Raw genomic sequence first — 25,663 nt, 5'->3', positions numbered from 1 at the left:
TCCTTGGAGGATGTTGAATCACAGGAATTGGGATATTGAGGGGTTTGAGGCAGGAAGATGTCTGAGGAGTCAAGTATGAGGGAGACAGAGGAAAAGAATTTGAGTGCATCTTCTCTTAGGAATATAAGCAAGGTCTTCTTTTTTCAAGATTTATTTTATTTATTGGAAAGAGAGAGAGACAGGAAGAGACAGAGACAGTCAGACACACACGCACACATCACACACATACACACATAGATAAATCTTCCATCTGTTGGTTCACTCTCTAAATATCCATGACTTTTGGGGCTGGGCCAGAGCGCAGTCAGGAGCCAGGAATTCTTCATTGCCTGCCATGTGGGTGAAGGGTCCCAAGCACTCAGGCCATTCTACACTACTTTGCCAGAAATATTAGCAGGGAGCTGGATTGAAAGTAGAGCTTCTGGGATTCAACCAGCATTTCCATAGAGGATCTGACATAGTAGGCTGCAGCTTAACCTACTATGCCACAACTCCATCCCTCAGCAGATTATTTATAACAATATCTGCAGATAAAAGGCAAATTTCCAGAAATTTTTGTTGAGAGACAACATCAAGGCTCAGATGTTCACTTTTGTATGTTTCCAGAGCTCCAATGGTCACTTTAATACTGAGTGCAAGTTGTGCAACCCACAGATCCTGTCCAAGGGAATGGCTATATACTTGAGAGTGACTTTGGCTTTATAACAGGAAATAAGCTGCCTTGAGTTACTCTCTGTGTGTAGTTTAGGCTCAGAACAAAGGGCATCCTTGGGAGTTCCTATCAGATGTGCCCAGGTAGGGCCAGCGAGATCCAGCTAGAGTTCATGGGTGGAGCAACAGTTCAGAGGGGTATCTGATACAGAAGTCATGGAGTAACTCCAGCTACTATCAGTGGAGGCAGGGGATGCTGGAGCTGCCTGGTGGTTCTGAGCCCCTTCACCCACCCAGATGTAAGCACTAACTCACACTGTGTTGTGCTCTTCCAGTCTTCTGTGAGATTCATCCCCAATGTGTAGTGAGCTCTGTGCATCTATAGTCAGGCTGGATGGGTACACAGGAACAAAGCCACAATCTGCAGTTTTTCAAGTGACTGGGGAAGGAGGGGAGGCCTTGGGGAAGAGTATGATCCCCAGTTCTAATTATTTTCAGCTTCCTAGGAGCTGTGTTTCTAAGCTGCTCTGTTCCCCTTCTGTGACAGTGGCAAGCCATGTATGGCTTGCTGGTGCCCTGCAGGAACCTTAGAGCTCAGTTTGCCCAGTGAGAATGCAGGCACATGTTTGTGGGCTGGACTTAAAACCAGTGAGAACTGTAGAATTTTCCCACATCAGGGCTGCTGGTCTGCATTGCTGGCGGGAGTTGAAACACCTCTTACCCTTTTTCCATTTAATATGGCATTTGCAGACAAAAGGAGGTGAGGTAAGGCCTGTATCTGCTGGTGCCAGTGGCCAGGACGGTGTTTATGTCTTCTCTCTCTGCTGGATTGAGGAGTCTCTGTGCTGTTCTGTCAGTGCACTACTGGCTTCCTTAGCTCTTGTTGGGGTGGGTTTGTGAGTGAATAGCTATTCAAACCATGTCTCTGGGGAGACAATCACTGGGGCCTCTTACTCAGCAACCGTTTTGCTGTGAACTCCTCAGCTTTAACTTGTGGTCTTTCATTGACTGCCTATGTTGGAAAAATTGCTCAGTAATCGTTTAATTCTCTGTATGTGAGTCTTTGTGTGTGTGTGTGTGTGTGTGTGGTATAAGAAAGCTAATTGCTTCAAAGGATATGTGATTAGAAGGGATTTCATCAAGAGAAAAATAAAACAAATGAAACAGGAGGTGCCTGGATGTTTGTAGTCTAAAGTCAATAGTCGCTTGATCAATGTTTTGCAATACTTTACAGCATGTACGAGATTATGAAGGAAATCTTTACTAAATGCAATGGTTTATTTATCAGTGATTAAATGTTTAGCTTCATATAAATTATTAAACTGGTTCCAAGTCTCTACTTAAATGTGGAGTGCTGCTTTAACTTCACGCTTCCCATATGTCATAGACATTTATATAGGCAGTGGGGCATTGACTTCCTGTTATCCCTTTGAAGGCAGAAGTAATAAGCAGAGTGTGCTTGGCCCGAGGAGGGAAAGGCCATGGATCCCAAGCATCAGCGTATGGCATTAAATGATGGTCACTTCATTCCTGTACTTGGACTTGGCACCTATGCACCTGCAGAGGTAAGCCTAGCTTTGTTCTGTGGTTGGGGGGACAAAAGAGAGTTGACTAGGAAGGGTGCAGCATGACATGAATGTGAAGTCAGCCCGCTCCTGTGTGACTGCAGGACTCACTTAATTCTCCATTTCCCCAATCTGGAGCTATTTCATGCAGAAAATTGAACTTATTCACAGTTTATTCTGTGTGACAGTCAGGTACTGTGGTGCTCTGCTGATGAACAAGGATGTTCATGCTGCTTCTTGTTTCCATTTACTTCTTGCTTTGGTTAAGGGGAATAACTCAATACTTAGCAAGACTGGTCATTAGTTCATTTTCTTGGTATTTCTTTGCAACTGGAGTGGTTTCTCCTTTTTTTTTGTCTTATTTCAAAAACTATGTCCTCCTTCTAAAATGGAATGATGCAGGGAACTTTTTGTCACGATAGAGAAATATAATGCATAGGCCATGGAAAGAGTTCATGCTGTGGGTTAACCTTTAGCACTACAGCATAATCACTAACCTGAATAAAGAAGATTATACTACTCTTACCTCTGACAAACAACCTGGAGTAAATAAAGTATTATGTTAGGGGAAAATGGGCATCTAATGAGATGAGAACAAGGCTCAATAATTCATGCTGTTAACAAATGTTGGACTTAACGGAAAATAGTGTATGGGCCTATGAAATAAAAGTGAGCATGGGAGGGCGTGAGTGAGGAAGGGTACATCCTTACATTCCTACAGTTATCTATGAACTTTATTGAATCTGTTTCCTTTCTATTAATATTACATTATCATGAAAAAATTATAAGAAAAAAGTGAACACTATTGAGGAAATTTGGCACACTATCATTTTTTGATTACATAGTTGTATGGCATTTGAATGTTTATTACAAACTTGAACTTCTACTTTATTGTTTTGCAAGATTTAAGTAAATAACTGAAGTCTATTTGGAAGACATGTGCCAAGGCAAACTTACTTTTCATTTTCTAGAATTAGTTTATTTATTTTGAAAGACACAGAGAGAAAAAAGAGACTGACTTTCCATTCTCTGGTTCACTCTTTAGTTTGCCCCAATGGTCATCCAGGTTTCCCACATGAGTGGCAGGTGCTCAAACCCTTAGGCCATCTTCTGCTTTTCCTAGGTCAATAGCAGGGACTAAAATGGAAAGTGGTGCCCATATGGGATGCTGGCACTACAAGTAACAGCTTTATCCATATGCCCCAGTGTCATCCTAATACGTCTTCTTTTTTTTTTAAAAAAAGATTTTATTTATTTATTTGACAGGCAGAGTTACAGACAGTGAGAAAGAGAGACAGAGAGAAAGGTCTTCCTTCCAATGATTCACTCACGAAATGGCTGCAAAGGCTGGGGCTGCGCTGATCAGAAGCCAGGAGCTTCTTCCGGGTCTCTTCCAGGTTCAGGGGCCCAAAGAGTTGGGCCATCCTCCACTGCCCTCCCGGGCCACAGCAGAGAGCTGGATTGGAAGAGGAGCAACTGGGACTAGAACCAGCACCCATATGGATGCCGGCGCCATAGGTGGAGGATTAACCTAATGCCACACGGCACCAGTCCCTTTCATACTTATTTTACAAAGTGAGGTGATGTGAAGGAGGGGAAAGGATTGAGGACACCATAGTAAATTAGTGATCTCACACTTATGAGAAGTAGAGGGCTGGTATCAGGAGAGAGTGGGAAGATCTACTAACAGCTTCATTATTATTTCATTGAATAAGGCAGCCTCTCAAATTCTTCAAATAAATGGAAAAGAGTTTGTTTTGTTTATATGTTTATCCTTTACCAAATATTTTCAAATCTTTATACAATTTGTAAAAACCATTAATTTTAAATTTAACAACTTGATATCTTATCAAAAATAAAAAGGCTGTTTTAAGAGGTGTAATGATGGGAGAGCGGCAAGATGGCAGAATAGGAAGGGAGCACACTATTAGTCCGGGGGAGAGACACTTTAATAAAAGTGGAGATACTGCAGGGTCAAGGAAGAGTAGGGGAAGAAACAGAAAGGAAACTTCCGGAACTAGTGATTCACAGTGGACCTGCGTGGAGAGCGTGGGAGCCCAAGTTTGGGACACCAGTGGCAGACTCAACACACCAGCGCTGGAACGCGAGGTGAGCCAAACCTCCACAGCCCGAGACACCAGCGGGCAAGTGGAAAGAGGAGACTAGAGGGAACGAGGCTTGAAACTCCATGGGGAAAAGTTCACCAGGCTAACTAGAAGAGAGAGAGAGAGAGAGAAAAAAAAGTGACCGATACAGACACAAGTATTTCTCTCTCCGCTCACCTCTCAAAGGCGAGCAAGACAAAGAGCAGGCGCCATTTGAAATATGTCATAAGTAGGGCGACCTCAGGTCTGCACTGGCCCTGAGCCTAGCAGAAAAACCTGACTCTGGGGGGCGGGGTGAAATAACAGAAGATTAGCATCTAACTTGGCAACCCAGTGGGAGACTGCAGGAGAATTGGAGCCCACACTGAGGGCAGCACAGATTCCCTGTATGGTCCTTGGGAAAGAGCTTCCGATCTCTGGCTCCTGAGGGTATATCATTTGCCTGCTAACTACCTCCAATTACGTTCAGCTGTGCGGAATTACTTCCCTTTTGAATAAAAAAAAAATCAAAGAAAGAGAGATTTACCACACCTAACCTGGGAGTGTCATCTTTGACACACCCTCAACCCTGAGGAACCAAACACAGCTCTCAGGCCACACTCATCTCAAGCCTCTAAGGCTCCACTGAAAGCAGACAGTCCACTTAATCTAGAGCCATTGTATAACAAGAAAAAACACCACAGTGAAGAAACCAAATATCTCCAACATGCCAAACAACAAACGCAAAAACCGAGCTAACAAGAACAAGGAAGAAACTATGATGCCCCCAAATGAAAAAGACACCCCAATTCAAGATTATGAAGATGATGAGATCGAAGCAATGCAAGAAGTGGATCTCAAAAAATTGATAAGATCATTAAGAAGTTCTCAAAAACAAATTCTTGAACTCCAGAAAACCTTAATGGACAAGATAGAAAATCTCTATCGTGAAAATGAAATATTAAGAAGGAATCAAAATGAAATGAAACAACTAGTGGAACAAGAAACTGTGATAGTGATGAGAAATCATAATGAAATGAAGAATTCAATAGATCAAATGACAAACACATTAGAGAGCCTTAAAAACAGAATGGGCGAAGCAGAAGAGAGAATATCAGACTTAGAAGACAGAGAACAGGAAAGGAAACAGGCAAGCCAAAGAAAAGAAGAAGAAATTAGAAATCTAAAAAATATTGTCAGGAATCTACAGGATACTATTAAAAAACCCAACATTCGGGTTCTAGGAGTTCCTGAAGGCATGGAGAGGAAGAAAGGATTAGAAGGCATTTTCAGTGAGATACTAGCAGAAAATTTCCCAGGTTTGGAGAAGGACAGAGGCATCTTAGTACAGGAAGCTTATAGAACCCCTAATAAACATGACCAAAAGAGATCCTCACCACGACACGTTGTAATCAAACTCACCACAGTGAAACATAAAGAAAAGATCCTAAAATGTGCAAGAGAGAAACGTCAGATTACTCTTAGAGGATCTCCAATTAGACTCACAGCAGACTTCTCATCAGAAACCCTACAAGCTAGAAGGGAATGGCGAGACATAGCCCAGGTACTAAGAGAGAAAAACTGCCAGCCCAGAATATTATATCCTGCAAAGCTCCCATTTGTGAATGAAGGTGAAATAAAGACCTTTCATAGCAAACAGAAACTGAAAGAATTTGTTGCCACTCATCCTGCCCTGCAAAAGATGCTTAAAGATGTGTTACACACAGAAACACAGAAACATGGTCACCAATACGAAAGAAGGTAAAGGAAGGAAACCTCACATCAAAAGATCACAGGAAGCTCAATTTCTCTTTGACATAGAATTAAACTCTGATGCTCTGTTAAAGCAATGTGTTAAAGTAATCTATTATGTTCTCTTGATGTCTGTTAAATTCTAATTGTTCAAAAACAGCTGAATTTTTATTAAGAGCTATGGGTTATTTAAATATGTGCTTATTTTCAAAGATTTGAATAATCACCTTGTAACAATGATCAAATTTGGTCTATGTTATGTCATGATTTTAAGGAATCGTATTTCAACCAGATATTTTGGATTTTGAGCCTTCTTGGCATTCTTGACAGGCATTCAAAAAATCAAAGTTTCAAACAATCTGGACTCTAAAATTTCCAGTAAATCCTGGACTTTGGTTTTTCCAGTTTGGGCCCAACTGAAAAATCAAAGGACCTATGTCTCTCATCTTATCGAGACACCAACTAATCAGGCTATTTGGATTATATTAGAAGTACTGTCAAGATGTGATGTGGTACCAAACTTTAAGTTTCTATAATGGAAAATGCTATTAATACAAATGTTTGAGAATTAAAAAGTCTAATGATCTTGTGTTACTAGACATGATAGTTATCTTAATGAGAAAGCCCCATAGGCCTAAAGGGTTAAATACTTGTAAAATCCTACAGGTGCTTTCAAAAATACTGTGAATTAAGCAAGTGCCTCTTGTTGGTTGATGAGTTTATAATTTTAAACATGGCAACTTAAAGTCTTTTGTCATCCACAGTTATATATGATTTGCTGCTCATAAAACTAAAGCGCTGTTGGTTCTGTGTTTAGCTGTCCTCCTATAGCTTCCTATGGACTTTTTCCAGCCACTTCTATTGTATTCAGTACTTTGGGACGGCTCTGTAAACAGATGAAGCCAATAATGTATTAACAGTACCAACAGAGATAAAGTGTGGTTAACTGAGGTTACTAAAAACAAAAAGCAATTCAAATCAATTGGCAATCTACAAAAAGAGTTAAAGATTTTAAAAGCTATTATTAAAATTGCTATATTGGTCTATTAAGCTATGTTATATGTGTGTACATATTGTATGTCCACATGGGGAAATTTTAAGTGTTTTACTTTAAATGGCTTATAGATAAGATTGTCCATAATTTTAAGCTGCTAAAATTAATCAAAGATACATTTTAATTCTTGTGACCTGAATCTCTGTATCATATGTTTTAAACTAGTTGGTAGAAAGAAACTAAAAACATTTTATATGTTTGTGCTTAAGTTCACTGGTTAAACAAACTATACCATGTTAGATATTTAAGAGGTGTTTTCAAATACTTGATTCTTAAAATTTATAGAAGGCATCGAATCTTCTGGTAAATGTTTTCTTAAGTTGTTATCTAGTGGTTGAAACTGTTTGCCAAGTATTGATGTGATATTTCTATTGTCAGCAAGCGATCTAGGACTTGCTCCCTCATTTCTCTATTCTAAGCCCAACTTGTTCTTTCATTTCTCTATTCTCTTCAAGGTAGGAAACTAATTCTATTATGAAGAAATCTGTAGGATGCACAATTGAATCTTTAGACCTTATAAAAGAGATGGCTAACAGTTTTCTGTAATAGCATAGCCAAAATAAGAACTTAAATAATAATCTCATAGCTTAGATTCACTTCGCCATCAGCGAAGTATACAGTAAGTAGAAAAAACCTCCCTTTCAGACCAAAGGGAAAGAAAGTTTTAAAGTGAGAATATAATTTTCCTCATGGGCATTGTCTACCTTAGAAAAACTACTACAGAGGCCAGTGCCGTGGCTTAACAGGCTAATCCTCCGCCTTGCGGCGCCGGCACACTGGGATCTAGTCCCGGTCGGGGCACCGATCCTGTCCCGGATGCCCCTCTTCCAGGCCAGCTCTCTTCTGTGGCCAGGGAGTGCAGTGGAGGACGGCCCAAGTACTTGGGCCCTGCACCCCATGGGAGACCAGGAGAAGCACCTGGCTCCTGCCATCGGAACAGCGCGGTGTGCCGGCTGCAGCGCGCCTACCGCGGCGGCCATTGGAGGGTGAACCAATGGCAAAAAGAAGATCTTTCTCTCTGTCTCCCTCTACTGTCCACTCTGCCTTTCAAAAAAAAAAAAAAGAAGAAACAAAAAAAAAGATAGAAAAACTACTACAGAACATGCCTGTGACTATAGACTTGTAGTTCAGGCCACCAAAGATTAGAGATGGGACACGGGCACTCCCTTGACTTGCATCCTCTGGTCTGCTTTAACACAAACCAGGAAGAAAAGAAAGCTAGGCATCAGAAGCAATGGGTGGCAGGCCTATTAATGGCTGATCTGTACAGTGATCTGCCTTCAAGGAGACCCAACAGGCCAGTCCACTGCAGTGGCTTTCAATGTGGTAAGCCTGGGCTTCAGCAGAAGTCAGCTTGTGAAGAGCCCTGGCAGCTCTACCAAGAGTTGGATCACTGGAAATGGACCTGCCCTGGAGTCGAAGGATGCCCAGGTCAGAGCCATAGATCTTATTGGCTCTAAGCTGAAAAGCCCTTCACTCAGCCCAACTTCCAAAGTGACCACTGCAGCTGAGGGGATGGTCAAGTAGGGTCAGCAACATTGCAGGCAGAACTGTAAATTTCTTGTTAGAGATGCCCCCTGCCATTACCTGGCCAGCTCTCCTCCCAGGCCAGCCAAGTAATGAAAGTCAACAGGGTGCCTTCCCCTAGGAGGTTCACACCTCCCTTAGGATATACCCCATGTGAACAGATAGATAGGTCTGGGCCTCTTAACTTACAAGGCCTAAAGCCCACCAGATTATTATCAAGCCCCTTCTATCAGGTTCTATTTGCCTCTCAATTAGAAAACTTAATTGTAGCTTAGACAGCACCTTTCTTAGCTCCTCTAATAATGACTCTGTCCTTTGTTCTAGACCCTGTCTAGCGTTCTTGGGCCTCATTCCTTTGTAATCATAACCTCTACTCTACCACCAATGGCTCTACTCCCAACCTGTGTGTACTGATGGTCCTCTTCCCCACTTAATGCTGTATAATTGTTCAAACCTGGTAAATACCACTCTTAGGATCATTGGTTACTATCCTCACTCTGTCTTTTATGACCTTGTCTAAATATGATCAGAGTCGGCAAACTTGGAAGGCTTCCATAGCCTTGGCAACTCATGACGGGAGCCTAGGGTGGTTACTGGCGCCATAAAGTAGAGTGTCAATTTGTTGGGTCAACAACAGGAGCCACTGTGCACTTGCTCCTCATGTGGTATCTCTGTCCTTAATGTGCTGTACATTTTGATTTAATGCTATAACTATTACTCCAACAGTATATTTCACTTTTTGTTTCTATGTGGGTGCAAACTGTTGAAATCTTTATACTAAACTGATATTCTGTATATAAAGAGAATTGAAAATGAATCTTGATGTGAACGGAAGGGGAGAGGGAGTGGGAGAGGGGACGGTTGTGGGTGGGAGGGAAGTTATGGGAGGGGGAAGCCATTATAATCCATAAGGTGTACACTGGAAATTTATATTCATTAAATAAAAGTTAAAAAAAAGAGGTGAAATGATGTTAATAATCACTTATATGATGTAATTAATTTCTCATGGGAAAAGACATACACATTGAGTATATGTCTATTGATTACTAGTATTTTTAGTTAGCTTGTTTGATGGGTGAAGCAGACAGAATGGGTATGTAGAACATAATTAACATTATATCCTATTGTCCATTGAAATGTCAGTTTTTAAACATGTTCCAAATTGGCAATAAGCAACCTACATTGTTGCAACCGGTTCCCAACTTATTTGGATGGTGGCTGTAGCTACACTGCCTGTGCAACAGTAGACTGTATGCATTTCTGCTTTTATTTGAAAGACTGGAATATGTGTGTGGTTTAGCAGAGAGGATCTATGTGACCAAATTTCAATGAAAAATCTTAAGCATGGAGACTCTAAATAAGCTGCTTTCTTCACAGATACATCTTCAAAGGTCATCAAATTCAGTTCTGACACAATTGAATGTATTCTGTTTATTTCATTGGCAGAGGACTCATAGAAGCTTGCACTGTATTTCTTCCATTTTTCTTTCCATTTTTTTCCCTTGTTAATTTTTCTTAGTGAACTCTCTATACAAATGACATTCTTGATATAAACTTTTTGCTGTGTCATTTGAATCATTCCATCCACTCAAGAAAACAGGCATAGTTCCTGAGGACCTTTGACACCAGAGATTGATGTGGTCACCTGGTTCCTAACTCTTGTTATTAATTAGAACGGTCCGGGCAAATGAGAATGGCATTGTTCTTCTTCTTTTTTTTTTAAAGGTGTATTTAGTTATTTGAAAGACAGAGTTACAGGGAGGCAGAGAAATTGAGAGAAAGGTCTTTCATCTGCTGGTTCACTCCTCAACTGGCCGCAATGACTGGAGCTGTACAGATTCAAATCAAGGAGTCAGAGGCTTTTTTGGGTGTCCCATGTGAGTACAGGGACCCAAGGACTTGTGTCATCTTTTACTGCTTTCTCAGGCCATAGCAGAGAGCTGGATCAGAAGTGGAGCAGCATGGACTCAAACCAGCACCTCTATGGGATGCCAGCACTCAGGTGGCAGCTTTACCTGCTATGCCACAGCACCAGCCCGGCTTCATCCCTCAAAATGAAGAATTATCCCAAGACATGATGAAAATGATTTTTGTGAAAGTCATTGGTCATGCTTGAGCTACTTCAAATCACTTGAATCTTCAAATAACACTTTTGCTTGCTTATTTAGGTTCCTAAGAGTAAGGCTGGGGAGGCCACCAAAATAGCTATAGATGTTGGTTACCGCCACATTGATGCTGCTTACCTGTACCAAAATGAAGAGGAAGTAGGTCTGGGCATCCGAAGCAAGATTGCAGATGGCACTGTGAAGAGAGAAGACATATTCTACACTTCAAAGGTATAGTATATTGAATGTGAATTTGGGTAACTAATGAAATGTGATGTATGGGTATGGTGATCATAGAATTTGATCAGTAATTATTAATTACTTTTATTGTCACACTTATTGATGCATTTTCTTTTATATTTTTTATTTTAAAATTTAACAATTTTTGATATTTGCTATATTCACTTCAAATGTAGATATATAAATATAAATATATTCTACTTTTTAGAAAACAGGGATTTAAATATCACATAGTGTAGGATCCATGAAAATGATCGCAGTGAGGAAATAAGGATATATCGTTATGTAGATGGTATAATGCAGTAAATACAATATTTTTTTAAAAATCTATATAATCTCTATACCAAAAATATGAGATCCACACAACATTTATGCTTTCTATTTAATAACTTCTAGATATAACAGAAAGTGTGATATTTATGTTTCAGAATCTGACTTATTTCACTTAGCACAATGATTACAGTTCTATCAATTTTGTCAGAATTTCTTTTTTTTTGCTGAATAATATTTCATAGTTTACAAATATTGCATTTTCTTTCACTAGTCTTTAGCTAATGGGCGTGCAGGTTGACTCATTTTTGCTAATGTGAATTGGGTGCTATGAACATGGGAGTGCAGATATCTCTTTCATATACTGAATTTGTTTCCTTTTGATATATTCCCAGAAGTTAAATAGCTGAGTCGTATGGCTAACCCATTTGTAGTTTGTTGAGGAATCTCCAAGGTGTTTCCCATAGTGATTGTATTAATGTCATTCCCACAGTGTATGTTAGGGTATCCTTTTCTACACAAACTGTCATCCTTTGTTATCAATACTAGTATTGATAGAGAGAGATACTGCATCTACTTATCCTGTCCCTGGTGGCCACAATGACTGGAAGTGGGCCAGGCCAAAGTCAGGAGTCATGAGCATCATCCGAAAATTCCATATGAGTGTCAGGGGTCCAAATTTTCAGGCCATCCTCCACTGCTATTCCTAGGCCATTAGCAGGAAGCTAGATTGGAAGTAAAGCAGTCAGGACATGAACCAGCATCCATATGGGATGCTAGCATTGCAAGCAGCAGCTTTACGTGCTACGTCATAATGCAGGCCCCAGTGCTAATCACTTCTCATGTAATAGAAAAATATCTCAATAAAAGATGAAAGAAAATAAGAAATTTGAAAAAATGCATTCATTCAGCACAACTTCCCCTGTTTAATTCCCCTGCAGCTTTGGTGCACTTTCCTTCGACCAGAGATGGTCAGACCAGCCTTGGAAAAGTCACTGCAAAAACTTCAACTGGACTATGTTGATCTCTATATTATTCATTTCCCAGCAGCTCTGAAGGTAGGCAGTGACCATCATTAAATTTATTTCACTTTAGCTGTGAGCATAATCATCATTCACATGGATGACTAAATCGTACTAACAAATTTATTAATCATCTAAATTATAGAAACTGCTCAACTAGTTTAATCAATAGATTTTATTTGATTGGGGATTTTAGCCATGAGTAGATGTATATAAATATATATTTTAAAGATTCATTTTATTTGTTTGAAAGACAGAGTTACAGAGAGAGGTAGAGACAGAGAGAGAGGTCTCCCATCCGCTGGTTCACTCCCCAGATGGCCTCAATGGCCAGAGCTGCGCCGATCCGAGGCCAGGAGCCAGGAGCTTCTTCCGGGTCTCCCACATGGTTTCAGGGGCGCAAGACTTGGGCATCTTCTACTGCTATCCAAGGCCACAGCAGAGAGCTGGATCAGAAGAAGAGCAGCACAGCCGGGACTAGAACTGGCACTCATATGAGATGCTGGTGCTGCAGGCCAGGGCTTGAACCCACTGTGCCAGAGCACTGGCCCCTAGATGTATGTATTTAAAGTCACCTTGGCAAATATCTTTTTATATCAGTAATCTTCCACTGTACTATTCTAGGTTTATTTAATTTTTGTTGGAGCTTTTTCATTGTTGGCATATATAGCTGTTGGGATTTCCAATCTCATGGCATTTAACACTTGATAACTTCTCGTAATCTTCTAGTATTGAACTGTTATTGGACAGAACCTTGATCCATCTTCTGCAGTCCAAGTGACTGCTGTGTGATCCACATGTTTTCAGCAAGATGAGGACAAAATCCATTATTGGTGGAGATCAAGGCCATGAAACTCTTGATTTTCATAGTGAAAGAGTCATTTTACTGTGAGGAGGGTGGAGGAGGGAGCAGAAGAATGCAAAGTAGCATAAATTCATGTGATTCCTTAATACATACACATAACTGATTGGGAAGAGAGGAAGTGGTAGCGTCACACGACTTTTTACCACTTCTTATGTAATATCTATGGCAAATATAAGTATATGCAATTTTGCTCCACATATTTCATGAAGTTTGGTGTTCAAACGCTATAGGGTGGATATCTGAATAAGGTGAAATATATAAAAAATGATTGCTTGTATTCTAGCCTGGGGAGGACATTATGCCAACAGATGAAAACGGAAAATTAATATTTGACAAAGTGGATCTCCGTGCCACTTGGGAGGTGAGTACTTGGAAGAGTGAATAGAAAGGAAGAATCAAGAGGGAACATTACATCAAAATTCAACTTAAAAGTATGGGATATGCATCACTGGATGTAAAATTCATGCCCTTTGTGGTGGTTACTGTACTTCAGTTGTTAGGGAGGAAGACAACAGTGGAATGTCACAGAAAGAAACAGAAAGAATTAGGGCAATGAGAGCAGAAACATCTTCCCATTTATGTTCAATAATTTTTCTGATTTTCAAAGAACACAAGAATTCATTTTCTCATTGTAACTGTCTTTACCTAATTACTTTACTAGTTTTTCTCTTGTGGTCAATCAGAGCCCATTGACTTCAATATAATATCTTAAAAATATTTCTTTTAACTGTGTTAAAAGCCTCTATATAAAATAAAATAATATAATGTGCAGTATATTACACCATATATTATATATAATTTAATAATTTATATTATATTAATATTATATATAATTTCAATAATAATATAACAATAATAATAAACATTATTCTAGCCAATCGTGGAAATATTTCTTCACAATCTTTTCTCCCAGGCCATGGAAAAGTGCAAGGATGCAGGACTGGCCAAGTCCATCGGGGTATCCAACTTCAACCGCAGGCAGTTGGAGATGATTCTGAACAAGCCAGGCCTCAAGTACAAACCCGTCTGCAACCAGGTGAGGACTCAGCCTCCTCTCCTTCTGTTCTGCATTCCCTCCTTCTCTTGCTACTCCCAAGTGTTCGTTTGATCTCTACTCTTCTTCAACGTACTGTGTGGGACAGAAGATTCACATGCAGAGACTCTGTATGGAAAGACAGGGAGTACTCTCCAATGTCCATACATTTGTTAATGTCTTAGTGAAAACGTGAGCAGACTTTAGTGCTGAAATCTGTGTAAGAACCTGGGAGGTAAAGATGATCTAGAAAGGCTGCAGTCAAGAATCAAACCTCAGTGGGAAGGTGGCTTTTTTCCAGATCGATGAAGGATCCATTGAAAAATTGCCTGGTGTCTTGATTGCTGAAGGTGATGTGTAAAGTACTGTATATAGGAAAGTAAGCCATGAAGACATCTGAGGGCAAGTAAATAAATACAGAGTGAAAGTAGAAGATACATGATAAAGGTTTCTGCAATGTTGAGAGACCTGAATCTTTCCCTTTGTTATCTCTCCTTTTTGCACAGCCTTACATATAACAAAATTTAATTGGAGAAAATGAGAATAATCTGGAAAAGTGGGAAGCAGTTACCTACTTATGGTGACAGTGTGGTGGCCAACGTCAACACTCACAGAATTTTAAAAAACTTAAGCTGATCATGATCCTGAGCCCATTTTAGTCTGCCTCTCCTACCTGCTATTGGGCATCAAATCAACTATTTAAGCACATCTATTCTGTGCCTGGTTTCATGATGTAATTTAGTATCTAACAGTTTCATCCACCCAGTCATGGTCTTGACTGGAAATATGGATTAGAAAAATCTAGACCTTGTGTATTTAATGACCAGGGGCTCTGATCTTCAATTAAAAAGATTACAAAATTACTTTGGCTTTCAGTATTCATTTTACTCCATTTTTTATTATTATAACAACTTTCAAACAACCAGACAATTTGAAGGAAAAATGCAGACCTTCAAACGTTTCCCAACTCTAACCAAAAATGTTTACTGCTTTTCATGTGTCAAACGTTAGTAGGCATACATGAGTATGTCTTCATATATCTGTGCAATATTTTGCCAAACCTCATGGTGCTTGTGGGAAACATGACTATCCATCACTACAGACCTCAGAAACAACTCTTGTTGAAGATACTGTCCCACTTAGTTATAGTTTCATTATTGGATCTAAAGGAGTTAACAATTCCCTCATGTAAGTTAACATCTGTCCATATCATGATTTTTTAATTTTTTGCCTCCAAATATCTTCCATTTTAAGCACAGCAAAATAGTAGTTCATACATAGAATTATGCTGTGTTTCTCATTTTTTTTATTTTCCTAGAATAGTCAGCAATCTTTTTTTTTTTCTTGGATATTCTGACAGATTTTGTCAGGTGTCTGGATTTGTCAGGTTATCATTGTTTAATAATAGATCATTTGTTTCTCTACTTCAACTCTATAAATTATAAATAAGATTTCAATGTTTTCTGATGTTAAGGTTGAAGATTTTTTTAAATGTGCTTAATTTTTTTTTTTTTGAAAGGCAGAGTTAGACAGTGAGAGAGAGAGAGAGAGAGAGAGAGAGAGAGAGAGTAAGGTCTTCCTTCCATTGGTTCACTCCCCAAAGGGCCACTATGTCTGGCACGCTGTAGTCGGCTCACCACGCTGATCCGAAGCCAGGAGCCAGGTGCCTCGACCTGGTCTCCCATGCGGGTGCAGGACCCAAGCACTTGGGCCATTCTCCACTGCCTTCCCGGGTCACAGCAGAGAGCTGTATTGGAAGAGGAGCAACTGGGACAGAATCCGGCGCCCCAAGCGGGACTCGAACCCGGGGTGCTGGCGCCACAGACAGAGGATTAACCTAGTGAGCCGCAGCGCTGGCCGCTTGATTTTAATTTTTAAAGATTTTTTTGAAAATGTGCTTTAAATGGTGTATTCATCATATTGTATCCCAAAAAGCAGCACAGATTTGCAGGTGTTCTCATGTTTAGTGATGTATATTTTGATCACTTCATTAAATTTTTCAGAGCCAGATGTCATTTGTGCAAACATATATTTTCACCTACAGCAATTACTAGTAATCTGTTAGGTGTTACTATTCAAAAAATGTGGCATTAATAAATTTTTATATAGATGGTATTTTGTCTTCATTTTGTCTTTAGAGTTTGTAAATAATTACTTGCATTTTGGCTAGATTTTTGCTTTTAATACTTGATGTTTGCACTAAGTGCTTATAAACTATAATTTGTCCTTAAAGACAGCATTAAATTTCTTAGTTTCCCTTTACTTAGAAAGAACTTACTGCCGGCGCCGTGGCTCAACAGGCTAATCCTCCGCCTTGCGGCGCCGGCACACCGGGTTCTAGTCCCGGTCGGGGCACCGATCCTGTCCCGGTTGCCCCTCTTCCAGGCCAGCTCTCTGCTGTGGCCAGGGAGTGCAGTGGAGGATGGCCCAAGTGCTTGGGCCCTGCACCCCATGGGAGACCAGGAGAAGCACCTGGCTCCTGCCATCGGAACAGCGCGGTGCGCCGGCCGCAGCGCGCTACCGCGGCGGCCATTGGAGGGTGAACCAACGGCAAAAGGAAGACCTTTCTCTCTGTCTCTCTCTCTCACTGTCCACTCTGCCTGTCAAAAAAAAAAAAAAAAAAAAAAAAAAAAAAGAAAGAACTTACTGTAATAACCACCATTGCAGGGACAAATATTTTTATTCTCTCTCTTTATCTGTCTTTTTTTTTAGATATTCAGAAATACAAAATCATTAGATTTTTATTTATTCTATGTGCTATAATTGGTTTTGGGATGTTGGAATCCACCCACAGTGGAATCAGAGAGATTCCTAGCATACTAACTTTTTAAAGCATTGGAGTATCCCTAATGAGTCTTTTTTTTTTTTAAGATTTATTTATTTATTTGAAAGGCAGAGTTACAGAGAGAGTGAGAGACAGAGAGAGAGGCCTTCCATCCACTAGCTCACTTCACAAATGGCAGAAACAGCTGGAGCTGGGCCAATTGGAGCCTGGAGCCAAGACCTATTCTGGGTCTCCCACATGGGTACAGGGGCTCAAGCACTTAGGTCATATTCCATTGCCATTCCAGGACATTAGCACAGAGCTGGATGAGAAGACAAGCAGCTGGGACATAAACCGCTGTCCATATGGAATGCCATCACTGCAGGTGGAGGCTTAGCCTACTACATCACAGTGCTGCCCCCCTAATGAGTCTTTGAATTTATTTTTTTTACTTTCAGGCACATTCAACGTCCAAGGCTCAAAGCATATTTTCCTTGTTCCAGATGCGGTATTTTCCACCTATCTTTAACAAAGAAAAATTATTGGGCAAACAAGATCTCTGGAATGCCATATTTTTTAACTTCCCAAGACAAAAAAAATTAAATTTATTGCTTTGAAGAGTCTTTACTTGTGTGCTGAGATTACAGTGCAGTACATTAAGCAGGTGATTGCGATGTGGGTACCTGATATTGGAGCACCAGTTCCATTCCCACTCCGCAATAACACACCAGGGAAAGCAGAGGATGATGGCTCAAATACTTGGGCCCCTGCCACCCACCTGGGGAGAGGGGGGACCTAGATTGAGCTTTGAGCTCAGGCTGAGGCCTGTCCCAGCACTCACCATTTGAGTCATTAGGGGAGTGAACCAGCAGATGGAAGATACCCCCCACCCTGTTGTGTGTGTGTATTCACTTCTCACTGTTTCACTCTCTTAAAATCAATCAATCAATAATTGTTACAAAGTAAGAGATCCTTAATTGATAACACTGTTTTCTGTTTAACTTTCATGTTTCATTTTTAAATTCAGCAACTTTTAAAGTGTCCATTTATATTAATATTTGCATGTCATGTATGCTGAAAATGTGTTGTCTTGTCTCTCTGCAGGTGGAATGCCATCCCTATCTCAACCAGAGCAAACTGTTGGAATACTGCAAGTCCAAAGACATCGTGCTGGTTGCTTATAGTGCTCTGGGGTCACATCGAGAAGCAAGATGGTGAAAGTAAAATGAAAGCCCACCAAAACGCTCTTTTGAGGAAATACTTTTGGTTGGAAACTACTCAGTTCTATAGTCAAGTGGCTCAGCAGGAGGGGAGAACGTGCGGATGATGTTAATGCTGCTGGACTAAGGAGCACGTCTGAGAAGCACTGGTCTAGAGTGTGTCCCTTAGTCAGTTTTGGAAGCCTCCCAAGAACTGCATACTCAGTCTTAGGAGTTCATTTTTCTGCCTTTCCTTTCAGGGTGGACAAGAGCACCCCAGCTGTCTTGGAAGATCCAGTCATCTGTGCCCTGGCAAAAAAGCACCAGCGAAGTCCAGCCCTGATTGCCCTTCACTACCAGCTGCAGCGTGGGGTTGTGGTCCTGGCCAAGAGTTTCACTGAGAAGCGAATCAAAGAAAATTTTCAGGTGATGAGCATGTGGGGCTGGAGGCATCTAGGACCCACACATGTGCTCCTTTGCGAGATGTCAAGGCACTCAGGGGTCACATTTTTTTTTCTGTCTCTGCTCATGCATTTAAGATTTGTCTCCATCACTGAGGCATAATAGCTAGACAGAATTATGACTCAACAGAAAACAGAGAATCATGTTTCAGCATTAAATTGCCAATATAATCTGTAGCCTTCTGCAAGTGACAACCTTTGTTCATTTCCTGCAATAAGGGCGTTAGATTAGGTGATTTTTGATAATAAACTGTTATCATTGTATTTTGTGCTGCTAAGAAAATTCATGTATTTCAACACTCAAAGTTTTTAGCCATTGATTTTCATTACTTTTTGAAGCACCTATTCAAATCTTTGCCATTTAAGTGTCTGTATTCTGAGAGATCATTATTAATCATCAGATTTTGTGGCTGTGAAACAAAGCACCTTCCAGACAGATTACATGAAAAGAACTTTATAACAATAGATTTACTTATTTATTTGAAAATCCGAATTACAGAGACAGAAGCATGGACAGAAAGAGAGAGAGAAAGAAAGTGAGAGACAGAGAGAGAGAGATCTTCTATCTGCTGATTCACTCCCCAAAAGGCAGCCGGAACCAGGCCTGCACCAGGCTGAAGTCAGGAGCCAGGAGTGTCTTCTGGGTCTCCCACATGAGTGCAGGGACCCAGGGACTTGGGCCATCCTCCACTGCTTTCCCAAGCCATCAGCAGGAGTGATGGAATGGAACTGGAACAGCTGGGACTCAAACTGACACCCATATGTGATGCCAGCAAGTCAGACAAAAGTTTATACCACTAAGCCACAGCATTGGCCCTGAAAAGAACTTTATATCTCATCATTATGTGGTTTGGAAATTAGTCTAAGCTCAGACTCAACTCACCTAAGTTGGGTTCTATGTTGGGCTCTCTCAGGTACTTGCAATCAACTCCCTCACACAGTTGTAAATAGGAGCACTCTCTTCCAGGATTTGCTGAACATAGTCTGGGGTGTCTCAGTCCTCCTACAGGCACTTTTTCATTCTCCATCCAACAATGTAAAGGGAATAAGTTTATACCTGCAAAGCCTTCTCAGAACTGGCAAGCTATTGCTTCTGGTGAGTTCTACTGACCACTGAACAGGCCAAGCCACACTGAAATGGTACAGTACTGGATACTGGATCCAAAGGGCATGGAGTCAAGCACAATGAAGATTTGGAGGATATTTCTCTAACCGTTCTACTATATTTATGTATTCTGGACCCTATTTTTAGGTTGTGATACATTTGTTGAAGTATGTCCTCAAAGTTTATACCAGTGTTTTGGTTACCTTTTCTTGGTGTATTCTCATGATCAAAAGTTCCTACTCTTCATATCCTTAAATCTTCTGCATTTGTTTGTAGCTGATGTGTGTCATATCTTTTTCTATATTGAACACATGACAATATTCTACTACATTTATTTGAAAGTTCCTTCTAAATTTGGTCTTTAATTCAACTGGCATATTTTTCAATGCTATGTGAAACATCTTTAAATAGCCACAAAGATACACTTACAGGTTTAAAAATGAAATCACAGAGAAGATTTTGGGACACTGCTAAGGATGTCCACAGCCCATATTGCAGTGCCTGGGTTTGAACCCCATTGTGCTGTAGATCTACTTTCTTGCTAATGCACACCCAGAGAAGCAACAGTTTATGACCCAACTGCTTTGATCTCTGCTACCCTTTTGAGAGATTCAGGTTGAGGTTCCTGGCTCAAGGCTTCTGCCTGCCCTTACCCTGATTCTACATACATTTTGCACACATACTGGGAGAGGGGAGATCTATGTCTTTCTATCTCTGAATTTCTCTCTGTCACTCTATAATATCCAACTTTGACACATCAAAGTCTGTCTGCCCCACATACACAAAGTACATTTCTGCCTTCATTCTTCCCTTCAATGGATTCATTTTCTTTTCTGTAGTGTCATCATTGTGTTGGAAAATGAAGAGTTGCATTCCAGAACCTTAAAAATTTTTCTAAATCCTCATATTTAAACAGGGCTTGGCTATTCTTTGTAGAAATGTCTGGAATATAGAAGTTTATGGTTTTAAAATAACTTTTCAACTTACACATAGATTAAGTCTTTAAGTAGTTGCTTGATATTGTAATGAAACTACTTTTGAGAAGCTTTTTTATTTTATCAAATTGTCAAATTTTCCTTTCTTTGTGATTTCTTTCTTTATTCCTCCCTTCCTTCCTCCCTCCTTCCCTCCTTCCTTTTTTTCTTCTTGTTAAAATGGGGAAGGGAGAGTGAGAGGGGAAGGGGGAGAGAGATACAGAGAGAGAGTGGGGCTGAAGTGAGAGATAAAGAGGTATTTTCCAGCCACCGCTTTATTCCCAAAGGCCCACAACAACCAGAAGAGGCAAGGCCACAGTCTTGTGCAGAACTCAAATCAGGGTCTGTTATGTGGGTGGCAAGGTCTCAAGTACTCAAGCCATCACCTGATGCCACCCAGGGTGCACAGTGACAGGAAGCAGGAGTCTGAAGTGGAGCCAGGGCAGGAGTCCATTCTGATTGGAGACATAGATGTCTCAAGTAGCTTCTGAACTCCATAACGAAATGTCTGCCCTGAGTGGTAAATTTGCAACAATGTTTAGGTTTCCTATCCACACATTTCTAATTATTTATGTGTTCTTTTAATAATCAATAACACATTTTATACCTTTTTCAATAAGGCATTTGTATATATTGTTAGGCTGATACAGAGAAACTTGGTAATTTTGGTAGTGCACTTTTTTACTTCCTCTTTTGACAGTTTTTAAATGTACAGAAAATTTCAGAACATAAGGCAGTTAAAAGCTGTTCATTGATTCATCAACTATGAAATTATAGACTTTGAAAAATTATTTCTTCTTATTATTTTTGAGTATTGCTATGGATCCATGAATAGTTCATATGTTCCAAACAGTAATTATTTTTTTGCAATTTAAAATTCCCAATAATAGAGTGTGGGATCCATTTTAAGGAAGTTCCTGTGTCCTTTGTACATAATATCATTATGTTTGGACAATTGCTGTCCTAAATTATTTTGGGAAAAAAAGCCCTTCTGTCAGGTTAACTCTTCATTATTGGGATATAAAAATCAACTGTATGAAGAGACTTTCTAAATTGTCTTATGCATTTTAGATTCTTCCGAATCATGTGTGCACATGATCCTATGATATTTAAATAATTTCAGCTTTGCTTGTTCTTTGATACCTCCTTTTATCTGTAGTGTCGTGAAGCTTCGATATATCTTATCTAGTAATGCATTTCTATAATTTTCACTTACTGTTTTTTGATGGTCTGAGTCCCTTATTATATACGTCAAAATGATTAGAAACTTTTGAGGATTTCCAGACTGACAAATAAGCAATATTAACGTAATAAACATTTGCTAATGTTCTACTAGGTCTTTGAATTCCAGTTGTCTTCAGAGGACATGAATGCACTGGATGGCCTCAACCGAAATATTCGGTACTTTGCAGCTGATATGTAAGTGACATTGCTACATACATTGCCTCCATTTGTTTTCTGAGGAAGAATGAAGGATGGATATTAGCCACTCTCTCCATATATCTATGGACATGAAATGTGGGTTCACTAAGATTGCCTAATTAAATTTTGCAAAATGATATTTTCTTCCTTTTCTTCCAAACTTGCTCAACTCTTATCAAAATTGGATCATTTCCAATAATGCTGTGGTCTAAGGTAGAAGTTCTGTTTCTAATCAGTATTTTTTATTTCATAATCATTTATATCATTATCCATTAGGATAAACTGCCTCCAAGATTTTATAGACATAATGGAGTAAATAATTATAGGAATAGAATCTGGAAACTATCCACTTCCACTGAATTTATTAATGTGTAAACTGAGTCCTTATTTTTACATGATTGATGTATATTTGCTATGTTGTCTGTTCAAAATAGTCTTGAAAGCTTGAGAGTTTGGAGAACTGTAGCTTGAAATATTCAACATGTGAATTGCCTTTTATTTATATTAATATATTTATTAGATACCACTCTCTTCCTGAAAATTGTGCACTTAAGTACATAAACATTAAATAACCATAAAAGTTAAAAGTTTAATGTACATTTTAAAACAAACAAACCAGTAATAATTTTAAGGTCTTGAAAGTTTACTAAGAGGAATATTTTCTGGGAAACAAAACAGATGAGTATTATCACAATAAAGAAAAACTTATTTTCTTGATTAGTACATCAGTACTAATGGAATCATATGGAAAAAAATACACTAATACTCAAATGACTTTGGATTATGCCAAGTAAATGCCAAATTGTCTTTAAGTATCAGTGATATCCATATTAAGTATAACTCCTGGAGTAGACCAAAATACATCATTTTTGGGCTGGGACAATACTTTACTTCCTAAAGTAGCTTCTTAGGATTTAGAATTCTCCTGGTAACAATCCTGGTTTGTAAGCGTAAGTATCTAACTAATGTAAGTTACTCATTTTGATTCTAGTGCTAGTGACACAGAAATCATTTCTTTAGTCTTCTAGCAATCTGGTCATTGAGTTTAGATTGTGTACATTTCTTGTTTTAGCACTTCTGAACACCCAGAGTTCCCATTTTCTGATGAATATTAACAGAGAGGCCTTTCTCAAGTTTCAACCACATGCTCCTGTAAGTGGATCCTGATGCCAGAGACATCTCAGACACTGGTGACTGGGCGCCTCTCTTCTTGTTAATTTTTGCTGAGCTACAGCTACATCCACGGGAGATAAATCATGTCAGTGAAATTTTGTCATTTAATGAAAAATAAGATGTTGACTTATTAAAGATTCTTATTTATCGCTGACTTTATTACTTGTTTGCCTTCTTTATTTCTGACTCCTTAGTCCCTCTAACTCATTTGACTGGAAGTGTGGAGACTTGTGGTGAGAGAGGAGCGCAACCAGTCCAAAGAGGTGGCTGGGAATGGGCTGGGGAAAGTTGTCTGTCAGTAGGGCACTTGGCAGACGTTTCTGTCCTATTTCCCCAGTGCTTCCCTGCACAGAGCCCAGAAGGAGAGGCAATACTGCAAGGATGACCGATAGGACAGGCACTCTTCCAGCAGATCTGCAGATATTTGGGTATTTTGCTATCCTCAAGGAGGGGTTTAGTTGTAGGGATGGAAGATTGAGAGGATTCAGCCAGAAACAGTGATCAGGTGTCACACATGAGGGAGACTGAGGAAAAGGAGTTCAGCACATCATGCTTGGGAATATTGGCCACAGTCTTTTGATAATAAACTGAGGATAAAAGGTAACTTTCCACACATTTTATCAGAGACAGACTGAGGCTCTGGAATTCACTTTTAAGTGTTTCCTGGGAGAAATACTGAAATTCCTGGGCCTGAGGTGCAATAGAAAATCGAAGAAACAATCTAACAATAAGATACCCCTATCAGCTCCGTATTTCTCAAATATTTTTGGGATTTCAAATAAGTTTGGATTAATTACATTTGAATGTCTTAAATTACATTAACATGAAATTTTATAGATAAGAATACAAAACACAAAATATCCCACAGCCATGAAATATTAGTGCTAAGTAATATTAAAATGCTAAATTCTATAAAGTTTCTGCAGCTTATCCAAAATTTCAAACATCTTTGGAAACATTATATGTAGTACAGCATAATGCTTTAAAATGTGTTCATTTGGGGGATGACACTGTGGCGTTAGCCGGTTAAGTCATCACCTGCTGGGCTGTCCTCACATATGGGTGCCACTTTAAGTCCAGCTGCTCTATTACTGATCCAGCTCCTGGCTAGTGTGCCTGAGAGGGCAATGGAGGATGACCCAGGTGCTTTGGGCCCTGAACCCACGTGGGAGACCCAGAGGAAGGTTCTGGCTCCTGGCCATTGCAACCATTTGGGAAAAGAACCAGTGGATGGAAGACCTCTTTCTGTCTCTTCCTCTCTCTCTCTCTCTCTCTTTGACTCTGCCTTTCAAATATATAAAATAAATATTTCTTAAAAAGTGTTCATTCTTTGAAACATCTTTTATAAGGTGTAGAATTATTTTGAGTAGCTTTTAGTGACACAAATATAATCAGAATGTCATATAGAAAACACAAACTCCAAACAAAGAACGTTTTCAAAAGTTGAGACAATGTCATGGACTGCTGGCCCAGGTACTCAGAGACTGACGATGGTTCATGACCTGGATACACTTTTTCAAACGTTTAAATCTTCCACTATTTTTATTCTTGTGGTTACTTTTGTCCTGTCAAATAGGGTGTCCAATGCCATGTTCTTTAGCCAGGACCTATGCTAACAAAAGTGTAACTCATAGCCTTTGTAATACAAGAGGTTTGGAGGGCTTGGGTAAGATATTATATTAAGAATAGGCATGTTGGGGACTGGCTTTGTGGCATCGCAAGCTAAGCCACCATCTGTGATGCCGGCATCCTATTTGGGTACTAGTTTGAGTTCCAGAAGCTTTCCACTTCCTATTCAGCTCCCTGCTAATGTGCCTGGGAAAACAGCAGAAGATGGCCAAGTGCTTGGGCCCTCATCCACATAGGAACCCGGATTAGCCCCTGCCTCCTGTCCATGGCTTCTGCCTGGCCCATATTTGGCTGTTGTTGCCATCTAGAGAGTGAACCAGTGGATTTCTCTCTGTTTCTCTCTGTGTGTGTAAGCCTGCCTTTCAAATAAATAAATCAATCTTTAAAAAAAAAAATAAGTTCAGGGGCTGGCACTGTGGCACACTAGATTAATCCTCTGCCTGTGGCACCGGCATCTCACATGGACGCCAGTTCTAGTCCCGGTTACTCCTCTTCCAGTCCAGCTCTCTGCTGTAGCCTGGGAAAGCAGTAGAAAATGGCCCAAGTGCTTGGGCCTCTGAAACCGCATGGGAGAATGGGGAGGAAGCACTTTGTTCCTGGCTTTGGATCAGCGCAACTCCGGCCATTACGACCACTTGGGGAGTGAACCAAAGGAAGGGAGACCTTTCTGTGTCTCTCTCTCTCACACTGTTTGTAACTCTGCCTGTAAAATAAATAAATAAAATCTTTTAAAACATATTTGTATTTTTGGGGATAGCCTTATTTCAC

At 39.9% G+C, this 25,663-nt stretch overlaps 2 protein-coding genes across 4 annotated transcripts in view; both read left to right on the top strand.

Annotated features, from left to right (window-relative positions):
* The first annotated feature begins 1,333 nt into the window (after positions 1-1,333).
* Positions 1,334-18,176, top strand: LOC133773585 (prostaglandin-E(2) 9-reductase-like). 3 transcript variants are annotated; one of them, XM_062211009.1, is made up of 7 exons: positions 1,334-1,416; positions 2,087-2,216; positions 10,802-10,969; positions 12,190-12,306; positions 13,419-13,496; positions 14,049-14,171; positions 18,037-18,176. In XM_062211009.1, the coding sequence occupies exons 2-7, from the start codon at positions 2,133-2,135 to the stop codon at positions 18,148-18,150; spliced, it is 684 nt and encodes a 227-aa protein (XP_062066993.1). In that variant the 5' UTR covers positions 1,334-1,416; positions 2,087-2,132; the 3' UTR covers positions 18,151-18,176. The 3 variants fall into 3 exon arrangements, with proteins under 3 accessions (XP_062066993.1, XP_062066994.1, XP_062066992.1); XM_062211010.1 differs by having other exon boundaries at positions 1,367-1,411; XM_062211008.1 differs by lacking the exon at positions 1,334-1,416 and having other exon boundaries at positions 1,958-2,216.
* Positions 18,177-22,005: 3,829 nt separating this feature from the next.
* Positions 22,006-25,663, top strand: part of LOC133773584 (prostaglandin-E(2) 9-reductase-like) — a 38,130-nt gene continuing 34,472 nt past the window's right edge. Inside the window, exon 1 of the mRNA XM_062211007.1 lies at positions 22,006-22,090. The gene's annotated coding sequence lies outside the window, so the exon portion shown is untranslated. The remainder of the gene's footprint in view (positions 22,091-25,663) is intronic.

This window comes from Lepus europaeus, chromosome 14, assembly GCF_033115175.1.
Source record: "Lepus europaeus isolate LE1 chromosome 14, mLepTim1.pri, whole genome shotgun sequence".
In the NCBI taxonomy this organism is placed as follows: domain Eukaryota; kingdom Metazoa; phylum Chordata; class Mammalia; order Lagomorpha; family Leporidae; genus Lepus; species Lepus europaeus.
Note: the sequence above shows the minus strand (reverse complement) of the source record. Positions and strands in the feature narration are given on the sequence as shown.

What these genes read in the sequence shown, in the direction of transcription:
- LOC133773585 (XM_062211009.1), top strand. Translation starts at nt 2,133, where the DNA reads ATGGATCCCAAGCATCAGCGTATGGCATTAAATGATGGTCACTTCATT. An exon ending in GCACCTATGCACCTGCAGAG is followed by an intron (nt 2,217 to 10,801) that starts GTAAGCCTAGCT and finishes TTGCTTATTTAG; the next exon opens with GTTCCTAAGAGTAAGGCTGG. An exon ending in ATCTCCGTGCCACTTGGGAG is followed by an intron (nt 13,497 to 14,048) that starts GTGAGTACTTGG and finishes CTTTTCTCCCAG; the next exon opens with GCCATGGAAAAGTGCAAGGA.